Source organism: Chenopodium album, chromosome 20 (assembly GCF_948465745.1).
Source record: "Chenopodium album chromosome 20, dcCheAlbu1.1, whole genome shotgun sequence".
Taxonomy (NCBI): Eukaryota; Viridiplantae; Streptophyta; class Magnoliopsida; order Caryophyllales; family Amaranthaceae; genus Chenopodium; species Chenopodium album.
Genome location: NC_137853.1, coordinates 15,758,777 through 15,779,674, shown reverse-complemented (window position 1 = coordinate 15,779,674; position 20,898 = coordinate 15,758,777). Strand labels below are relative to the sequence as shown.

Here is a 20,898-nt window from a genome sequence, read left to right as displayed (position 1 = left end):
GCCTTAGGAGAGGGGATACAAAATCAAGATGTCGAGTAGCCTAAAAAATTCTCTTTTCCGGTTCCTTCGAAAAATCATTGGGATGCTCACTAGAGGTTGATTTGAAGCTAGTAGGGAGAACGCGGTAAGATTGAACGGGATGAAAGTGGAGTGTGATACGTAGTTCTCTACGCTTAGCATGCTTTATTCTTTTATCAACCTTGGATATCTTGAAATGTGCACACCTCTATTTATTTGAGAAAGTTCTTCATTCATTTGAATTGTAGTCATGATGAAAAAGTCCAACTCGTAGAGTTTTCTTTCTTTCTCTTTTCTTTTGTTTTGATTTTGCTTTCTAGTTTTGCCTCATGTTTTCTTTATGAGAGTTATAGGTCAAGCTCTTAGGAAACCTTTATACAACAGTGAGTCTTAGTGTATATTCCCATCTTGAGTCTTTCTTTTTCCTTTTGAAGTCTTTCATCCTTATTCTTTCTTGCTTTTTTTTGCTCGAGGACGAGCAAAAGTTTAACTGGGGCCCGGCTCCCTATTGTATCTCAACCCGAATTCTACTCAATGAATTATTTGTTTTACGTAAAATCGAGTTCAAGCGCCAAGCTGCCCTCTCTCCATCCCCACTTTTTAACCAAAAAATCCCAAATTCAGAATTAAATTGATTTTGTGCATATTCAAACTCCTACAGAGATGTTGATCATTATTTATTTTGATCATGGGTTTTATTAGGATTTGGCTCCCTTTAAGCATAGCTTTTCTCTCACATATTCCCAAATATTTCCTACCTTTTACCCTAATCTTACATTACAAGCTTTAAAGACCTTCCGACCTTGTGCATAGAGTTGTGTAGATGTGAAAGTGTTGCTTATCAATGCAAGTTATGACTTGACATATTCCGCGTCGACTATTAGGTTGAGTGTATGTCTTTTTAAACACACGAGTGTTGTGAGTTTGGGAGGACATTGTTCACATAAAAGGGGTTGGGTTGGAGAGTGATCGAGTACATCTTTTACTCGCCACATCAATGAGAGTTGAGTGTGTGAGCACTAGTCTTCAATTCTATATGCTCATGTGGTTTGCTCTATTTGACAATTGTTGGGGAGGATGAGTGATTGGATGAATGAGATTGATTGATATTGAAGCATGTTTATTAGATTTGCCTTGAATCGTTTGTGCTTGATTTGATTATTTGGGGTGAGGCATGTTTTATATGTTCATTGATGAGCTCTTTGCTTAGGGACAAGAAAATGTTTGGTTTGGGGGAGTTTGATGTGTCTAATTTATATAGTATATTACCCCCGTCCCTTGATCTTAATTAGTAGTGTTTTTGGCTCTTTAGAGCTACTTTTATTATTTATTGGTGTTTTATAGCGTTTTCGTAGTTTTGGTTGAGTTTTGTAGGGAATTGCACTTTTGGAGCATTTCCCCGGGTTTTCATGGAGCAACTACGGACATTGGAGGTGAACGACCGTTTTTGAAGCCCAAGGCCGGTTAGAGTCATCAAGCCGGTGATTAAGGGTTCGGTATATGTGATTAAGGGCTCGGTATATATCAAGAAGATAGAAAATTACCAGGAAGATAGAGGAAAGAGAATGAGGAGAGAGAAAAGTAATCAATCTTGAGTAAATAAAGGAAAGAGAATGAAAGAGAATGAGGAGAGAGAAAAGTAATCTTGGGTAATAAATTTCACGTGAAACAATTAAGGGAAGGACAATCTTTCTTTTTTTTCTTGCCATACAATAAAATAGTGTAAACCCGCTTTTTTTTTAAATATTTGTGTTTCAAAAAAGTGAGATTGTTTTGAGCAAAAATGACAAAAGTGAAATTATTAATTTCCATTTTTCTTGTATTAAAATAGTTCACTCCTACCTCATATTTGCAAATCTGCTACTATATTAACAAATAAATTTAGTTAATACTTCGTATGTCATATTAACCGGGGCCCGGCTACCTGTTGTATCTCAACCCAAATTCTACTCAATGAATTATTTGTTTTACGTAAAATCGAGTTGAAGCGCCAAGCTGCCCTCTCTCCATCCCCACTTTTTAACCAAAAAATCCCAAATTGAGAATTAAATTGATTTTGTGCATATTCAAACTCTTACAGAAATTGAGCTCAATCACTTGCTACTTCACTAACTACCAATTGTTTCCGTTTATTCTTTCATTGTTTAACTCTTTCCAATAAAAAATTGAATAAGATCTTCAGATTTGGGGGTTTAGTTGAACCCATTAAACCCTTTTAGTTAACCCACTAATGGCCGATAATCTCGACAATAATAATGATAGATACAATGTTGAAGCTGCTGAGATTTTGGCAAACGAAGCTTTGGTAATTTTTACTACTTGATTTTCTTACTCTAATTTCTTGTTATTCAATTTCTTACAATTTTTCGTATAATTTGATATGAATTTTGTTTTTTAATTGTTTATTTTTTTTTTTTGTGATTAGCATCTGCCAATTACTGAAGCAATTCCTATTTATGAACAACTTCTGGCCATATATCCTACTGCTGTAAGTGCGCGCTATCTAAATTTCTGCTCATAAATAATTTGTCATGCTAAGTTTGTTACATAGGAACAAATCATTGTTTATGTTCAAAGTAATAAAATTTCGGGTTTTGGCAATATTTGAATCATGTAAAGATATATTGGAATCATTGTTATGTTCAAAACTACATTGGTTTGATTTACTTTTTTCGATCGATTTTAATGGCAATAGGTGATGTGAAACAAGCAACAAGCAGTAATTTTGCCAATGTATTTTTAAACCCCAAGATGTAAAAGTTTTTAGAATTTTGTGATTATGGTTGGAAGTTAAAGCAAAACAATAAAGATGGAAACTTGACGAGGAGAGAGATAAGGAAAATCATTGGCCGGATGAAATAATTTTGAAGTTAATTGCAACTTCCCTAAAAGGAATACGTTGCGATTTAATAAGAATGAGTTATATGCACGAAGTATTGATCTAAACTGAATTAGTTGATGTCCAGGCAAAGTTTTGGAAGCAGTATGTGGAGGCACAAATGGCCGTCAACAATGATGATGCTACAAAACAAATCTTTAGCCGTTGTCTAATGATTTGTCCTCAAGTTCCTCTTTGGTGAGTGAGATCTTGTATTTCCTTTGGGCTTTACTATGGATAATCTGACATTATTACTTGTTATGTGAATCTGGTCTTAGGTTGTACATGCCTTCTAACTTGGCGTTGCTGTTTGTGATATACGAGTATCTTTTGATGTCTTCTAAGTGTACTTTTCTTGTTTATTAATACATGTCTCACTGTGTGCTCCATATTGTATCAAAAGGAGGTGCTATATTCGTTTTATAAAGAAGGTTAATGAAAGGAAGGGCTTTGATGGTCAGGAAGAAACAAGGAAAGCCTTTGATTATATGCTGAATTGTGTAGGTAAGTCAACTATTTTTGCAAAATATACATAAAGAACTTTCAGTAAGATGTTTCCGTACTGTATTTTTTACTAATGACTCGCATGACCACCACCTTTTTCCCACTTGTTCATTCAGTGATTCACTGTAGGATAATTATCTAGTTTGACAGAAGGATATAATTCATATAACCATCAGTTGGTGAGTTGGTTCGTTATTATTTTTCATCATCTACAGTTACAAGTTACATGTTTGATGTTTTGAACACGGAGCAAAAGAACTTAATTGCCTTAGCTTTGTGTTTACCAAGTAGCGTATAGCCATCGTTGCTTCCTGTAAACAACTTCTGTTATGTGGCCTTAGCTAGTGTATGCGATTTTTGGGGCTTCAGGTTGCAAATTCATGCCTGTGATCTGAATTGGTCAAATGCCTTTTTGAAGTCTATTTTGTTGCCACCCTGTTGGTCAAAGTTATTTTTATTGTAAATCTATGGGTTTTCTACTTGGATAAACCATTAAGGACAGGCTTGCAGTTTATAGTCATACTGCAAAAGCAGGTGGAATTGGTCCTGATTATAGCAATTGATTGAAGGGTGTGACAGTTGAGAGATTCTTGATGCTTTTAATAATACATATTTTTGTAACAGGAGCTGATGTTGCATCGGGCCCTGTATGGTTAGAGTACATCAGCTTCTTGAAGTCCTTACCGGTTAGTCACGCTTATCTTTAAATTACCTTCTTCAATGATATATGTGCATTCTAACAGTGTTTTGGCAGGCTCGTTCAGCACAGGATGAGACTCATCGTATGACTGCTGTTCGCAAAGCATATCAAAAAGCTATTATCACTCCAACGCACAATGTTGAACAACTATGGAAGGAATATGAGAATTTTGAAAATTCTGTTAGCCGCGTACTGGTAATTTTGATCTTTTATTATGTGGTTTTTCAAAAATATTTTTACTTCTTTTAGTATATAGATGTAAACAAGCGCAAAAGTGTGTTCTTATTCCATTCAGCATTGTTTTCAATGTACCATTTCAAGTATTGTAATGTACCTTGTTTGGACATGTACTACATTACTCTTTATTTTAGTTCCCTTAGTGTTACTCCGTATTATATTTTTAACGTTTGCCATTGTGCACCATCTTGTTCTAAGCATGAAGCGTATGCTGTTATGTAAGACAATATTGGTGAGGTGTTGTTGAGGCACCCAAAGGCACTTGAGGCACTTAAAAGCCCATTACTTTAGCTTCCAATTCCTTTGTTGGGAGATAACTAAAGAAGTTATGACTCACAAACTCTTTTTATATGATGGGGATGACAAGTTATCATATTAAATTTATCAATATAGCTTATCTCATTCAACATGATTCTAGATAATATGTTATTGTAGTTGTGGAAATATGCAATGTGAGAGCCTGGTTCTTTTCACAGTATTTAACTGAACCAATATTATTTTTACTGTACTTATCTGATTATTACTGATTAAAATATATAAAATCCCCCAAATCCTACTTAGGAGCAAAGAATATCTATTTCTATTTCCTTATTATTCCATGTGAGCTTTTAATGTTCCCACCAAGTATTTAAACATATTCAAGTGCCTATGTAAGTGAATTAAATTTTGTGTAGCTTATAGACAACCAACCCATTAGTGTGGGTCCTTACTGCATGGTTTCTCTAGGTAAAATTTCATTGTCCACATTCTTACCAAATTGCTAAGTTTTGATTCCCTTGTCAAAGCCTGTACACCCGCTGCTTAATAGTAATCCTGAGTCTTACACATTTATGTGTGTTATCAATCCTGCTGCGCATGATATAGCTTACTTTGGTGTTATTATGAACATATTCATGTTTGTAGTTTAAGGACTTTCATTTCTTTTGTTTTTTTCTTTCTTATTTTTTTTGTTATATAACCAATAGGCCAAAATGCATAAAATTATCACCTAACATCTAGAATTAGTCTTCATGTCTTAGTGACGACTTGTCTATTACTTATCCTTTCACTCAAGCTCAAGTGAGTCTGAAAACATTATGCGGAGATCATCACTCAGGCTTTCTTTCTGCCACACTTGTGCATGGGTTCAGTGCAGTTGCACCTAACTGCTGTCAAGATGTCAAGGTGCAATTGAGAAAGTAGGGCTTGATGCTTGTCCTAATGAGTTTTACTTTCTAGTGACAGTTGAAGTCATAGAGTTTACTTGGGGTAGCTTTTTATTCTGACTAGGTGTACTATAAGTGGGTGTAAATGTGTAATGTGGAGGGTGTTATTAAATCGAGCTTACCTCTTTACCCATAGTGCTAGGGATCCATTTCCTAGGTAACTCTAAAATAAGTATTCTTAGGGATCCATTTCCTAGGAAACTCTAAATTAAGTATTCTTAGTCCTTGTTCTTTTCACCTTATTCTTATTACATATTGCTTATTCTTTTTGAGATCAGAAAATTTCAGACCAGATTAGATCTTTTTTTTTTTCCTTCTTATTGCCATCTTTCTTTATCTTCGAATTTAAAAATAAGGAAATTTTGACTTTTACCACAAAAAAAATCAAAAAATTGTCTTTTACCACCAAAACTTCTAAAACTTTTATTTTACCACCAAAAATTTCTAAAAATTGTTTTTTACCACCAAACGTCAAGAAAACCGTTAAATCTAACGGCTTAAAAAAATTTCCTTCGAATTTCATGCGCAAAATATGTTTTTCATAGGTTTAGGGGGCACTTTGGCTCTACGGATCCAATTTGAGGTCAAAATTGGCAAAAAATGATCGGAAATGCCTCGTTTTGCGTGTTCACGCAAATCGAGGTTTTTTTAAACACGCAAAACGAGGCATTTCCGATCATTTTTATCAATTCTGACCTCAAATTGGACCCATAGGGCCAAAGTGCCCCCCAAAACCCCTAAAGAGCATGTGTTTGACACGAAAATCGAAGAATTTAAAAAATTCCGTTAGGTTTTTGACGACAGGTGGTAAAAAATAACTTTTAATTTTTTATTTGGTGGTAAAATAAAAGTTTTAGAAGTTTTGGTGGTAAAAAACATTTTATTGATTTTTTTTGGTGGTAAAAGTCAAAAAATCCTAAAAATAAAGAGTATTAGATTTTTGAAAATAATATGTTGATTGTTGAGTGAACCTATCAAAATCCTATCTTCGCATGTCACCAGACCAGATCAAACCACATCAAAAAATTCAAACCACACCAGAATTTTTGAAAATTCAGACAAGAATACCTAATTTCAGGCAAAGAGAACAAAGCTTTAGTGCCTTAGCTTGCTGTAATGAACTGGATATTGCACTTGGTTCTAAAAGATGAGAATGGTGATTTTGATTAGCAAACCTGAAATACAAAAAGATAAAGAATAATTACAAGTATTCAAAAGACTTGACCCTCTTGCAAATCTAGCAAATAACAGCTCAAATATTCTGGATGTCTTTTCTCTATGCCTACTCTCCCTGTTCATATCAAATCTAATGACTACTAATAGAATAATATTAGACTTTCATGATGCCCCTCCCCTAGGTTTGTTCATTACACCTACTTAGGGGGCTTCTTATTTAGTAGAACTGAGGCTAATTGCTCTAGGGCAATCCTCTAAAACCTTTTCATTATGTATAGTAGAAGGGTTGAATGATTGATAGTTGTACTACTGAGCTTTGTTTGATATGATAGAATATCATGTCCGATGTATATCTTCCTTGTTGCCTTTGATTATCAGTGATGTTTTCTCGAGGGAAGTGGAGTTGACTCTAGGCTATATGCAGGCTTATCGTTACATTTGGTTTAGCCATGGAAATGACCACCAACCCTATATTTTTTTCTCGTTTTCTTAACCCACCTTATTTGGATTGGACCATGTTGGTCTATTTGTATCAATCTCTTTTGCTACCTAAATATGAATATCTCTAAGGAATTGATTTCTGCCTTTCTTAAGAGTTGAAGCTGTAGCATAAGCCTTCTATTACCATTTAATAGTTGTGTTTTGATATGAGCTTGTCCAACATATAAGTTTCCTTTCTCAGGCTAGTGGAGAAAGAAGGTCTATTAAGAAATATGCTACAAGGGGGCACATAAGATAAATGAATGAGATATGAACTTTCTTTTGCTTGCTACACAATCGCCCAAATTTGTACCAAGTAGCAAATTTGAGCTACCCTTGAAAGGATTTTGAGGAAATATCCTCTCTTTAACTATTAATACTTAACTTAGAGAGGGTTCAGGAGCAAGAAAGGAACTTTATAGTCAGAGTGAATATTTATAAAGAGAATGGATAGATAAACGCAAATTTGTGAGGTATCTAACATTTTTTAACTGTATTGAAATGTGTAACCAAATTTTTTTACAGGAGAAAAAGTGACTTGGTTCTTACTATATGATTCTTATATGAAAAATTAGAGGTTTTTATAGGTATAAATATTGTGGATGAGGTAATCCCAGTGGACCAATGATTGACTACCATTTTCAATTTAATATTGGGCTTCCGCATAGCAATGGTACATGTACCTAGTCAAATTAAGTCCCCTTAGCGTCTTCCATATTTCGAGTATTTGGCAGTACTTGAGCTTTTGTTTATAAAGTTCTTTAGTCAGGACTAGATGTATAGTATACTATGTTTAGCTTATACTTTGTATGCTGGATCAATCGCCATATAGGCTTGCTGGATGAGCTGGGCTCCATATGCTCGCTAATGCTGGTCTTGAAATGAAAAATGCTGATGCATAATGATGCTTTATAATTATCTGCATATGTGATGGCTACTTAATTTTAATTACTCTATCAATTTCTTTTATGGAGAAAATGGTCCTTGGTAGCATAAACTTTGATATTGAATACTTGAGAAGCTGTACAGTATCATGATTAGTAATGTGGTAATTGTTTTGCAGGCTAAAGGGCTTATATCAGAGTATCAACCAAAATTTAATAGTGCAAGAGCTGTCTATAGAGAGCGGAAGAAATATGTTGATGAAATTGATTGGAACATGCTGGCCATCCCACCAACTGGTTCTTGCAAGGCAATGTATATGTATTAGTTTTGATTAAAATTGTATCTTGTCTGTTTCAAAATTTTGGCCCTTTTGTTGGCATATGCTATGACCATGCAAGGATAGTGTGGTTAACCATGTTGATTTAGTCACTTGTTAGAGTGTCATACATCATTTGTAGTTAGAACTCATGCTCTTCTCATGACTTCATGTTTAATGCATGTTAAGCCAGTCACTTGTTAGAGTTTTATACATTATTTGTTCATAGAACTGATTCCTTCACACTTTATGCCTATTTTGGGCCTTTTGTTTGCATATGCTATAGCCATGCAAAGATACTGTGCTTAATCATGTTGATTCATTCACTTGTTAGAGTGCCATAAATCATTTTTTAGTTAGAACTCATCCTCTTGCCATGCCTTCATGTCTAATGCATGTTAAGCTAGTCGGAGTGTCATACATTGTTTGTAGTTAAAACTCATTCCTTCACACTTTACGCCTTCATATCTCATGGTTGATTTATCTTTAATGTTAACAGGAAGAACAACAATGGATGACATGGAAAAAACTTTTAGCATTTGAAAAGTAAGTATTGTTACCGTAAGCCTTTCACATTTTGTTTATTTACTTGTAGTTTATACAATGTAGTATTGTGTATCATTCCCTTTTTCCCAATTTTAATGTCCTCGAAATGCGTCTGGACATTTCGATTTGTATTATGATCTCATTATTGCCAGCTTTATCTTTTAATTTTAATACAAAAGATTGTGATGTGTTCATCTATAAGAAATTTTAGGTGGTACCGTATACCTTCTTTTCTTTAGAACTTATTATCAGCCTTACTTGGGATGACTGTGTGCATTCTTGATGTACCAAAGACATCCTTGTGGCTTAGAAAAAAAGATGAATAAAGGTGGATTGCTGAATTGTAGAGGATGGTTCTGTTTGCACGTTATGGTGAACTTAGAAAGCAAGTACACTAGGTGATTTTAAGGATAGACTTTCCCAACATGCAATCATGGTCCATTTTAGTTTTTTAGGCCATTAGATAGCTGGTCAAGTGTTAGAAACTCCTCACTCAACAAATGGGTTCTGCTTTACCTCCAATGTAGAGGATTTTCAGACTTACTGAATCTCGTTGCCACACTCACTCATCAGAAGAGTTCTTGTCTTACGTCTGATGTAGAGCATTTTCAGACATGATATGTTGGATTCAAAAAATGAAATCTAAATTATTTAGATGTGTTCATATGGCAATTTCCATATTTGTGAGTCAGAAGAATTGTGGTTATGCACCTGATTTGTCATGGACTTTGATCTGGTGGCATTACATATTATTGTTGCTTTATTTCAGTGGGTTCTCCTTCTTCAAAGATCCAGCAAATTCACCCTTCTCCCTGTGGGTAAAAAATAGCACCTTAGTTACGTTTCTGTTTATGATTCCCAATAACATTGGAAGTGAAAAGTTTAGGTCAGAGTTTGTACGCATAACCTCATGGCTGTGTAACAACTTTATCAGACTAAAGTAGTTCAAGTACTTTTTTTTATAGATCCGTACATAACACTAGATGTATGTACTGTTTCATTCTTGTAGTTGCTTTATGATGTCTGCTTAAAAAGTTGGTTCTGTGCTTCAAACCAACACAATGCTTTCCTACGCACCTATCCTTTTGTTTATTCTGCTATAGTTATGTGCTTATTGAAAAATGTTTGTTTTGTAGGGGGAATCCTCAAAGGATTGACAGTGCATCATCTTATAAAAGAATTGTCTTTGCCTATGAACAGGTAGAGTAATAGATGTATGCATTTATGCAGAAGTATACTGGATATGCTTTTGTTATGTTCTTTTAGTGATCCATTTTCCCTTTCAATTCTTTTCCAATCTATGCTACTCGGACTTGGGTACCCATGTCTGACACGGTTACATCTGCTAAGCTAGTGGTTCCTTTTTGCTGCTTCTAATTTTTTTCTCATGGTTTTTGGTTTAAATTTGTGCTCTTACTGTCCTATTGTCACTTTTTAACTTTCCCTTGCTTTTTTGAATGATACCAGTGTCTGATGTATTTGTATCATTATCCTGATATATGGTATGACTATGCTTCATGGCATGCAAAAAGTGGTTCAGTAGATTCTGCTATCAAAGTTTATCAGAGAGCTCTGAAGGCTCTTCCAGGTGATTTTCTTGCTTTTGACTTCTCTTAGCTTCTTGTCATGTTTTAATTAATAGGCAGTCTACGCTTTCTTCATGAAATGAAAGTGTCTCTGCCTTTTTCTTGTGGGATTCCTGAAGCTTCTTTTTTTCTTCCTCAAGCAGGTTCTGTGATGCTGAAGTATGCTTATGCTGAGCTGGAGGAATCCCGTGGAGCAGTCCAGGTGAACTTCTCTTGCTTTATCAATTCGATCATTTATATGAATCGTTTATCTAATATTAACTTTTCATACTCTATGCAGCCTGCAAAGAAGATTTATGAGAGCCTGCTGGGCGATGGTGTGAATGCAACAGCCCTTTCACATATACAAGTAATGTGCGGTAGAAATTTCTAAGGACTTTTCTAATAAATAAAGTTGTCTTAGAGCAGTTTTTCCTGAGGCAAAGAGCACTCAATTATTTATTTATAATCTCCCTTTTAAGAAAGTTGTTTGAGATTATGCAAGCTGATTATCAGGCTTTAAGATTAAGGATACTCACCAAATTGACTATATGGATTTAAGCAGTTAAGCTCAAGTCTGAACCCAATGTATTGGTTTCAATTTGTTTTGTCCATACTACACCACATATACGAATACATATTGTATCAGCTGATCATTCTATTGCACTTAACAAGCTCAACCAATGAATTGCCATACTGTAATTTAGATGGACATAATTGAACATCTCATGTTCCCTGTCCATTTCTGACATTTTTTGTTGAGCCTCTTATCAATCTTTGCTTTATAACTTTCAGAGTATGCAAATGAGGAAACTGCTGATGATGCCACAATAATATAAGACTTAAGCTTTTTGTCTGTTCTGACGTTTAAACTTTGATTATATTTTTAAACTTTCACCATATTTGCGTGAGCGACGTGTCGTGATTATATATATACACTTTTAATAATTTTATCTTAGTGTTTTATGAACTGTATTGATTTATAGTTTTCTCAAACCTGTATGTTTTTTTTTTTACTCTTAACGTTTTAACCACTCCTTTTCTTGAATTTTATTCTTGGTTCTCTTTTAAAACTCCCTTAATCTTTCTTGGATTATCTTTATATTTCTCACTTTACTCACCTTTTTTCAAACTCTTCTAAATAATTGTCTTGTTACGTCCCTTTATTTATATCGTACGATTCCTTTTGACGATTCATGTTAGCTGAATCATTTTGGGACTAAGGCTTTGTTGTTGTTGTTGTATAAGAAAAAGAAAATCTAGTAGGATCTTGTTAGGTTTTAATGTGAATTTTCAAAATGACTGATATATATATTTTTAGTGACACATAAATTAAAGTTTCTGTAGAAATTAAACGGAAATAAGAAGTTTTGGTCTGACCTGGTGTGCTTTTTGGCAAGATAAAAAAAAATTTCACGCAATAATGCTCTCAGTTGGCTCTTGTTGAAAGAGTTTCCATATGTATGTGCAGCGATATTTCTTCCCTGGAGACCTATCTGTGTGTACTCTAGTGATTCTGCAGTTTACATCGTTGATTTGCCAAAGTTCTGTTGGCTATTCTTGTTTAGTCAAAGTTGATGACTACCAGTGATCAGGATTCTCTGAAGATTGTTTCTGGTATTTGATCACTTGAATTATAAAAACTTTATTATGGTTCTTTTAAAGGAATTGAGGAAAGAGATTAATAATCACGGATTTTGGTATTTGCCTTAGGGTGACCTGTATTTGATGATGCTTATTCCGTTGTACAGCATCACTTCTCCAATACTGACTCTATAGCATGTTGATTAGTGCTTTCCTTTGGTAGAATACACTTGTAATTTTGTCTTTTCAATCTCAAACTTTTGCTTTGTGATGTTTGATGCTCCAGTTTATTAGATTTCTTAGAAGAAGTGAAGGAGTAGAAGCTGCCCGCAAGTATTTTCTGGATGCCCGCAAGTCACCTAATTGCACTTATCATGTATATGTTGCATATGCAATGATGTCTTTTTGTCTTGACAAGGATCCGAAGGTAGTTCAATGCTCTATAAACTATTCCCCAATTTCTTATTAATTAAGACCATTTGTATGATTACTACGATATAACAAGAACTACGGTTTTATGAATTACATACCCTTGCTATTGGGTGTAACATATGTAAACCTACTATTTTGCCCCAAAAGTCCAACACGGGGGCTTGAACTCTATATGATGCATGTGTAAATTTCTAATTACAATATTAAATTACTTAAACCACCCCCCCCCCCCCCCCCCCAACAAAAAAAAAAAAAAAAATTACCCCACTTTGTTGTCTTAATGTTCTTATTAGAAGTTAGTTCCCATTCATAAATTATCCAATATTACCTGGTTTTTGCTTGATTGAAACCAATACCTGCTATCTGCATTCAAATGGCCGGGAGATCCAGAAAATTGAATTCAAGTATTTGTTGTATACTCAGTGTACTGTTCATTATTGCTATTATTAGGCCATTTCTTTCTTATTCTTGTTCAATAGTTGTTGTTGCTGTTATTTTTCTGCTGTTTGATTTTTTGTGTTGTCTCTTCATGAAGGTTGCTCATAATATATTTGAAGCAGGATTAAAACGTTTCATGCATGAGCCTGGATACATCCTTGAGTGAGTTCAAATCTTGTTTTTTACCTTTACAAATAGTTTATTTATATATTCTGTTTTCCATGTAAATAACTCCAGTTGACTTTTTATGGTTGATGAGGAAAAAATATCCTTGACCACTATTTCTATGAATTGTTAGTAACAAATACATTACTTTTTTGAACTAGATTTTGGTGGATATATAACAGAATGCCTTGAATACCCGTTTGTGTAAATTGTTATTTGAGCATTTCAAGTTCTTTATCTACTAGAAAACAAGGTTTTTCATGCTGTCCAAGTCATTGACAACCATTTTATAGGATGCTCAAACCATATTTTAAGTTCAGGTGTGTTTTGCCTTGTTAAAACATGTTAAATGGTTCCATGCTAAATTTCTGTCATGCGAATATTTGCAATTTTCCTAATTACATTTTCTCCCAAATCTCCTTATTATTGAATTGTCAAAGGACGTGCAAAATACTTTTAGATAAAGATTGATCAGTAAAGTTACTGTATTTTTCTCTATAAATCAATGGTTTAATTTTTATGTTTTGCCAACAAAGATCTAACACATTTATGGAAGCACACTTTTAGGGCATTATGTGATGTTCATTGTGGAATTGTGGTTTAACAATTTCCGAAAGTATGACTAAATGAGATTGTGTTATCTCTTCTCCAAAAAAAGATTGTGTTATCTTCAATATACATTCTTTCTTACCTTTTAAAAAGTATGAGATAACTCTTATGAATAGTGCTTGGACAATTATATCCTCTAAAATGTTTTTTACTTAATTAACCCCATTGATGATAATTACCTCAAGTGTCAAGCTATGATGAACAAGTTATTGTGAAAAGACCATCAAAAAATTTATTCAACTTACAATCCTTTGTCTTTGTTTTCAATGTGTCTCATGATAATATATATATTATCACCAACACATCCTCTCTTTTTATTTATTTATTTATTTTTTTTTTCAATTTTTTTTTTTTTTTTTTTCTTAATACTTATTCTATGTTGCAGATATGCAGATTTTTTGTCACGCTTGAATGATGATAGAAACATCCGAGCTTTGTTTGAACGTGCACTCAACTCACTTCCACCTGAAGAATCTGTTGAGGTAGAAAATCATTCTCCTGATTGCTCTGAAAGCAATCACATCTAATTTAGTTTGTTGATAAAGCTTACAGAATGTCCTTGTGTTGGGTGGGTGGGTGGATTGTGGCTATTTAGTAGTTATGATCGGGTCTTAACCTTCCTATGTTTCAAGTGAGACCATTGCTGTCCTAACTATTTCAATATAATGGTCACCATAGTCACTAAAAATCCCAATATCAGATTTATAGTTGTCCACTTGTCCTAATAAGGGGATATACTTAATAAGCATTGTGAAATTCAATTCAATTTTTCCCGCTTTACATCTTCTCCACCTTTTACTTGCAAGTTTATATTGCTAATCTAACATTAACGGTTTATACTACATGTCACTCTTCTTTCATCTCAAAGTGATCGGGGTGTTGCCGTGTTGGTGGTTATGACGAAGAAAATTTCGCATTGTTTGGATCATTAAACTAAGTAATGTGGCAAGGGTCATTAACCACAAGGACTAAGGGACATCTATTTGAGTCAACTAATTAACAGTTGGAAAATTTCAATAAAACCAACTACCAGCTACCAAACTAGTGATAAAATCCAGGTAAACAAAATTTGGGGATGTGGTTAAACTTCAATGAATCATAAACATTTTAGGTAAGCTAGGTAACAATTACCTCTATGACTATGTTAAATTTTATGTATAAAGAACAAACATTGGTCAAATTGGTGTATGCGAATAGTGCTGGTGAGGCACTTTAAAAAGTAGAGGAGTAATAAAAAATATAACAAGAAAACTGAAGTGAAAGGGAAAAAAGGAAAAATACTAATAAATAAAACCCCCAAAAGTTAGAACCCCCCACCACCACCCCCCCCCCCCCCCCCCCCCCAATGAGATTGTCTTTGCTGCCCATCATTGTTAATCAATCTTGGCTGTTACTTCATCTATCATCATCAATGCGGTCCGAAATCAAAGAGACCCACCAATCAGATCACATCTGTCAAACATTCATTAATTCCATATAGGGCTTGTTTCAAAAGGTTTGGACGAACCAAACACCTTTAGGTTCTCCGAACGCCTCTTGATTGCGGTTCGCTCGAACTCGAGAATTACTCTGTTTTCTTGGTTTGCATGGCACCAATGTAATCGGTGGGATTGTGGTGAAATCTTAGTGGTGTTGATTGTGCAGTGATGCTGGGATGAAAGTTGGTTTTTGGTGCTTCGTTGTGCTGAGGCTTGAGAGTGGCGTCTGCAGGCTGATGGTGTGTTTGTGAGGGGGTGCTGCTGCATGGAGTTGTTGTTTGGAAGGTGGCCGTGGTGAGACAAGGGAGAGTTGTTGTTGTAGTTGTTACAAGGGAAAGTGATTACATAAAAGTTGAAATAAATTAAGAGAACTAACTAAATCAACCTATTAAGTATAAAAATCAAGAAACTGTAAATGAATTACTAAATAAGGCCTAAAAATGAATAAAAACCACTAAAATGTAAAAGGGAGTAAAATTGTATAAGTAGAGGATAAAATCACTTAAAATAAAGTAAAATGGACTAACTATTACCTAATCACTACCTATGACTCTATGAGTGACATAAGGAAGTAAAACCTAAACTAGCAATTTCAAATTTTGACGATGGCAGGAATAAATCAGGGAAGAAACCTCTTGGTCCTCTTCAACTAGCAATTATTGTAATACTTCTAAAATTAGGAAAGGTAACGACTAGTATACAATGGAGGAAGTATAGCCTTGAGGTTGAGGTCAATATTCAGAATATTCATTATAGTGGAAGGTACTATGGGAGATCTTGTATAAATTAAATACATAAAAGACTTCTTAAAATGTTAAGGATTTGGGTCTGGTCCTTTTTACCTTAAAATTTAAATGCAATAAGTTAATGTCCAGTTTCTTAATTGATCCTCTCACTGCATGTTTTCTTTTATATTTTAATCTTTGGTTACTTTGTAAAAAAAGTGTTTTATTCTAGCAATTATAATCCACAGGTTTGGAAGCGGTTTGCACAATTTGAGCAAACATATGGAGACCTGGCTAGCATGCTTAAGGTAGTAAAGCTAATTTGTATTTGTAATTCTTAATTTCATATAGCTCTTCATTTTCAGTGGCCTTTTGATGTGCTTACTGCTTCTTAAAAAAAGTCTCTTAGGATATGTTTTCTCTGATCTATTTGTACCACATCTAATGAGAACAGTGACTGATAATTGGAATTTCTCTTTTCAACAGAGCATGGAGTTTGGTCTTTGGGGACCTAGTTTTTTTTTTTTTTTTTTTTTTTTTTTTTTTTTTTTTGTGTATGTGATCCTACAAATATTGAAACTGCATGTCTGTAACTGTTCTGTCAAACCTGAAGATGAAGAATGGGTCCTACGTTATTTTTACTGTATTCAAATTGCAGAGAAACAGTATTAAAACTTGTATGACTAATAATGAATTGAATATTTTTTGCCTTGTATTCAAATTGTATATTAACCTGGGTGGCACTGAAATAAGTATTTTACTGGTCATTGTGTGATTTAATGTCTGTATTTTTATACATGGGTAAAGGTTCGTATAGGAGTTTCTGATAGTATCTGATGTTTGTTGTTAGGTTGAGCAAAGAAGGAAAGAGGCTCTTTCGAGGACTAGTGATGATGGAGGTGTAGCACAGGAGGGTTCACTACAGGAAGTAATTTCACGATACAGTTTCATGGATCTTTGGCCATGTTCATCTAAGGATTTGGATAATTTAGCACGGCAAGCGGTTTGTTTTAATTCTTGTCTTTCTTTCTTTCTTTCCGAAACATAAAAATAGTCAGAGACAAAATTTTTGATGATAGAGCAACTGAAATCAGATTATCTGATTTGCAAGTTACCTTTACATTTTCTTATTAAATTCCTTTACTTTTTGTTCCCATATCCTGTACTAGTGCCTAATGTAATTTTTTATTTGTTTAAATGTTGATGCCATTTTGTTAAAAAGATTATTGATAATTTGATGTTGTAGAGAGAAAATTGTGTGGAATGTGTTTGTTATCTTCCTGGTTACTTGTGCAGCACACTGTTTCCTAATAATCAAGAATTGTTAGAGAACCCAATTTCTGACAAACCCTTGTTCAGAACTAGCTGTATGGTGGATAATAATATGTTGATAGAAATAGGACAGGAGTCAATCTGTAATTGTTTGGTGGTGCTATCAACTTATGTATGAAATTCTAGTGCATAATCCTTTCTTGTTGCTTCTTTTTAATTCTAAAGAGTAAAGTTACCGATTGTAACAAAGTTAGGAGGTCTTTTGAGTTTTTTTTTTTTTTTTTTTTTTTTTTTTTTTTTTTTTTTTTTTGGTGAGTATGTTTAAGAATTAAAAAAGGATTAATGTCCATGATCTAGATCATGCAATGTGGTTGTATCACAATCAGAAGTACTCGTGTAAAATGACAGATATAGCTCGAAAGAATGAAAATATGATGTGTAGGCTCTATGGCCAGTCAATTTCTTATAATGCATGCATCGTATACGGTTGTACCACTGTCCACAGATAATGTAGCCCTACTGTTGCGATGTCAACCATAAATGTTTTATTCCCTTCTTTTTCCTTGCATACTGGATAGGGTTGTATGGCATTAGAGACATCTGGTATCACTAAATATGTGTAACAATTACTAGAGCACAACAAATTCTTGAGCTATAAGATATTTAGTATGTTTTGATTACTAAGTGTTTCAAGAATACTAAACACATCATTTTGTTTAAACATCCAGTGGCTCACTATGAACATGAACAGAAAAGCGGAAAAATCTAATGTGCCAAATGGAGTAACTACTACAGGTACTGAATTTTTAAACACTGTGTTGATTGTGATAGATTTTCCACATTTTATTAAGTGTTGATGGGGTTGCTTGTGCTACTTAAGGTGAAGAGAAGAGTACTTCAGGAGTTACTCCTATGTTGGACCAATCGTCCAAAGTGATTTATCCTGATGTTACCCAGATGATGATATATGAGCCTGGGCAGAAACAAGGTTTGTAACCTAACTTTGCAATGATTATTTTGTGTGCAACTGTTTTGCACAAAATGTCATGATATTGGAATCTATGTGTAATCTGGCTAGTACATTTTATGCTCTGTAATCAGAACCTTTAACTTTTGGCAACTTGACATGCCTTGCAACTTGTTGCAAATAATATATATGCTATATGTAGGATTTGTACAACCAAAGCTCAAATTTAGAGTAGAACCTTTGTTTACTATGCTTATAAAAGCTCTTAATCCATGGAAGTCTCAATTTTGAGCATATGCTGAGGGTTAGCTGCTGTCAAGAGATACAAATGGCTTAGAAGGTGCAGCCCCCCCTGGGCATGCCTTGCTCAATGTGTTGTGTAATTTACTTATATCATAAAAGTAAAGAGGTTTTATAGACTTATTGTAAACTTTGTGTAGCTATTTATATTCGCTACATGTGTCTACTGCAAAATGTTAAACTAGATGTGAAAATATATGTGAGATTAGAAAGCTGGAATAAGTGGCTAATGCAATGAAACAGAATCCTGTATATATATATGTATATATGCGTCTGAATTAGAGTATGATATACTCTTATATAGTTATATGAATTGTGAGTCTGCGAAATTTGGATCATCAGTTCATACTATGTCATTTGAAATTTAACCTGCTGTGCAATAATTTCATAATTACATCTATCAGGGATTTTTTAAATTGTGCACATAAATCTGACCCTATTAAAGTTTCTTTTTAATGACAAGCATCAAATAAGGCTCTTTTTGTATTTGGAAATTTAGATATTTTAGGGATGAAATTTTACAGGAGTCTGCTTTAATTTGATACACTAGAATATTCACTTTTAGCATTCGGCACGAATTTATAAGAATCAAGCTTTTCACACTCTTACTGGTTAAGGCATTAAGTTTATTACAGATGACGATCAAGTATTCAAGTTATGAATTTTTCACTGCATCACTCTTTAACTTTTGCAAAATTAATGATAACTTCATGTTAACCTGAGCACTTAATTTATCTTAGACCTGAAATGTTGTGTTTTTACACGTACCATCTCTGGATGTTGAAAATTTGATCATTAACTGCAGGGTCTACAATTCCTCCAAGTGGAATGGTAGGTGGCCTTCCCACTGTCTCTACTACCATGTCAACATTTGATGGGATTTTAAAGGCAGCTCCTCCTGCACTTGTAGCATTTATAGCAAATCTTCCTGCCGTAGAAGGTGATAATTGAACTTAATTCAAGTGCTTCAATTTTCTAATTGTTTTGCTAGTGATAGATACATAAAAGTTTTATCTTCTAATTTTTTACACTTTATGTGGTGCAATATGGGATTTGGTATGATACTTATGAGATCGATGAGATTAATATTAAAAGAAGTTTTTTCTATGTTCTTTTGAACCTTATATTAATGATGATTTGATCTTAATACTAAATTTTTTCTTAAATCTTTTTAATACCTGTTATAAAAAAGATATTGCTAAAATTTACTAGAACCCTATGCTTGAAAAATGAGGAATTTGTAAATTTGTTTTGTAATTTATTTTTGGCTGAGTATCAGTATATAGGTGGCCTTAGGCACAAAGTGACATGGGCTATTTACATTTACTGGACCAGGTGAGGTGCACTCGGCTTTTTTTTTTTTTTTTTTTGAAATTTTTCTCACCTTTTATTAATTTTGTCTCACTTCAATGTGGCTAACCTAAGGCATAGGTAAATCCCTATCGTCATGAGCCTTTTTATGTGTTGCTTGTATCAAGAAATGGCACTGGTAATTTTTGTCTAACATCCTTACTCATTTTTGTACTGAATCGTTTTTGACTGATCAGCATTTAATATAATCAGCCATTATTGTTAACCAAAAGCAGAGTTTGATAACTAGCCATTAAGAGAAAATTAGTGCTTTAAAAACATGTGGTGGAATGCCCATGCACCCATAATTATCAGCCAACATTCTAGTGAGAGAAGCGACATATTGACTGGCTTTTCAGGACCAAACACATGTGAAGTTGTGTTTAATAAAAAAATAAATAAAAAAAAAAAAAGAAGTTGTGAACACAAGGCAGTCACGAGAATGTATAATTTTCCTCAAATTTTTCTACAAATGTATAATTCGGCCATAGTAAGTCATGAATGCAATTTCAGTGACTTCTATAGTGTTAAATTTTTTTTTTTTTTTTTTTTTTTTTCTCTTTTTCCTCTGGACTTTTTTGTAAAATCCATTTTGGGAAGAAATACAAATTCTTATTCTTTCTTTAAGTAAATAATAGAGCTCTTATCTTATAATTATTAAAAATTTCACTTCTTTATTTTGAGTGTTATGCTTAAAGGGTAATGTAAAGTAGGATTTTAGCCAAGTATCTGCAAGGGGTCAGCCTAGGCCCATAATCACATATGCTCGAAGGAAGCCCAAGAAGAGGATTCCAGCAACTTAGGAAGAGTGGGAAATTCTGTTAGGAGTTTGTTATGGGGTTTCAGGGTACTTTAGTAATTATGAGAATAAGTTTTTTATTCTTAGCTGTTAGAAGAGGCTAGATGCTGAGTATTTGATTATATATAGGAGTTTTTGTAATAGAAGAGGTATGCAAAAAAATATTCTGATTGAGTTAGTTTGTTGGAGAGATTCCTTCCTCTCAAAAGAAGGAGAGCTGTATTGGTTAATTTTCCCTGAATTATCAATACAACATATCCATTCCTGTT

General features: G+C 33.9%; 1 protein-coding gene across 3 annotated transcripts in view; it reads left to right on the top strand.

Annotated features, from left to right (window-relative positions):
* Window positions 1-1,957: 1,957 nt before the first annotated feature.
* LOC145598175 (cleavage stimulation factor subunit 77-like) overlaps window positions 1,958-20,898 on the top strand; it is a 30,915-nt gene continuing 11,974 nt past the window's right edge. The window contains exons 1-20 of one of the 3 annotated variants that reach the window (XM_081654491.1): window positions 1,958-2,323; window positions 2,444-2,506; window positions 2,985-3,094; window positions 3,300-3,400; window positions 4,025-4,086; window positions 4,155-4,295; window positions 8,262-8,390; window positions 8,899-8,945; window positions 10,082-10,145; window positions 10,413-10,533; window positions 10,675-10,733; window positions 10,812-10,880; window positions 12,381-12,521; window positions 13,062-13,126; window positions 14,124-14,220; window positions 16,190-16,249; window positions 16,792-16,944; window positions 17,942-18,008; window positions 18,100-18,201; window positions 19,286-19,420. In XM_081654491.1, the coding sequence (XP_081510617.1) occupies window positions 2,249-2,323; window positions 2,444-2,506; window positions 2,985-3,094; window positions 3,300-3,400; window positions 4,025-4,086; window positions 4,155-4,295; window positions 8,262-8,390; window positions 8,899-8,945; window positions 10,082-10,145; window positions 10,413-10,533; window positions 10,675-10,733; window positions 10,812-10,880; window positions 12,381-12,521; window positions 13,062-13,126; window positions 14,124-14,220; window positions 16,190-16,249; window positions 16,792-16,944; window positions 17,942-18,008; window positions 18,100-18,201; window positions 19,286-19,420 (1,861 nt within the window). In that variant the 5' untranslated portion in view covers window positions 1,958-2,248. Of the gene's footprint in view, window positions 2,324-2,443; window positions 2,507-2,984; window positions 3,095-3,299; window positions 3,401-4,024; window positions 4,087-4,154; window positions 4,296-8,261; window positions 8,391-8,898; window positions 8,946-10,081; window positions 10,146-10,412; window positions 10,534-10,674; window positions 10,734-10,811; window positions 10,881-12,380; window positions 12,522-13,061; window positions 13,127-14,123; window positions 14,221-16,189; window positions 16,250-16,791; window positions 16,945-17,941; window positions 18,009-18,093; window positions 18,202-19,285; window positions 19,421-20,898 lie in introns of those variants that run through there. The other 2 variants (XM_081654490.1, XM_081654492.1) reach the window with 2 other exon arrangements.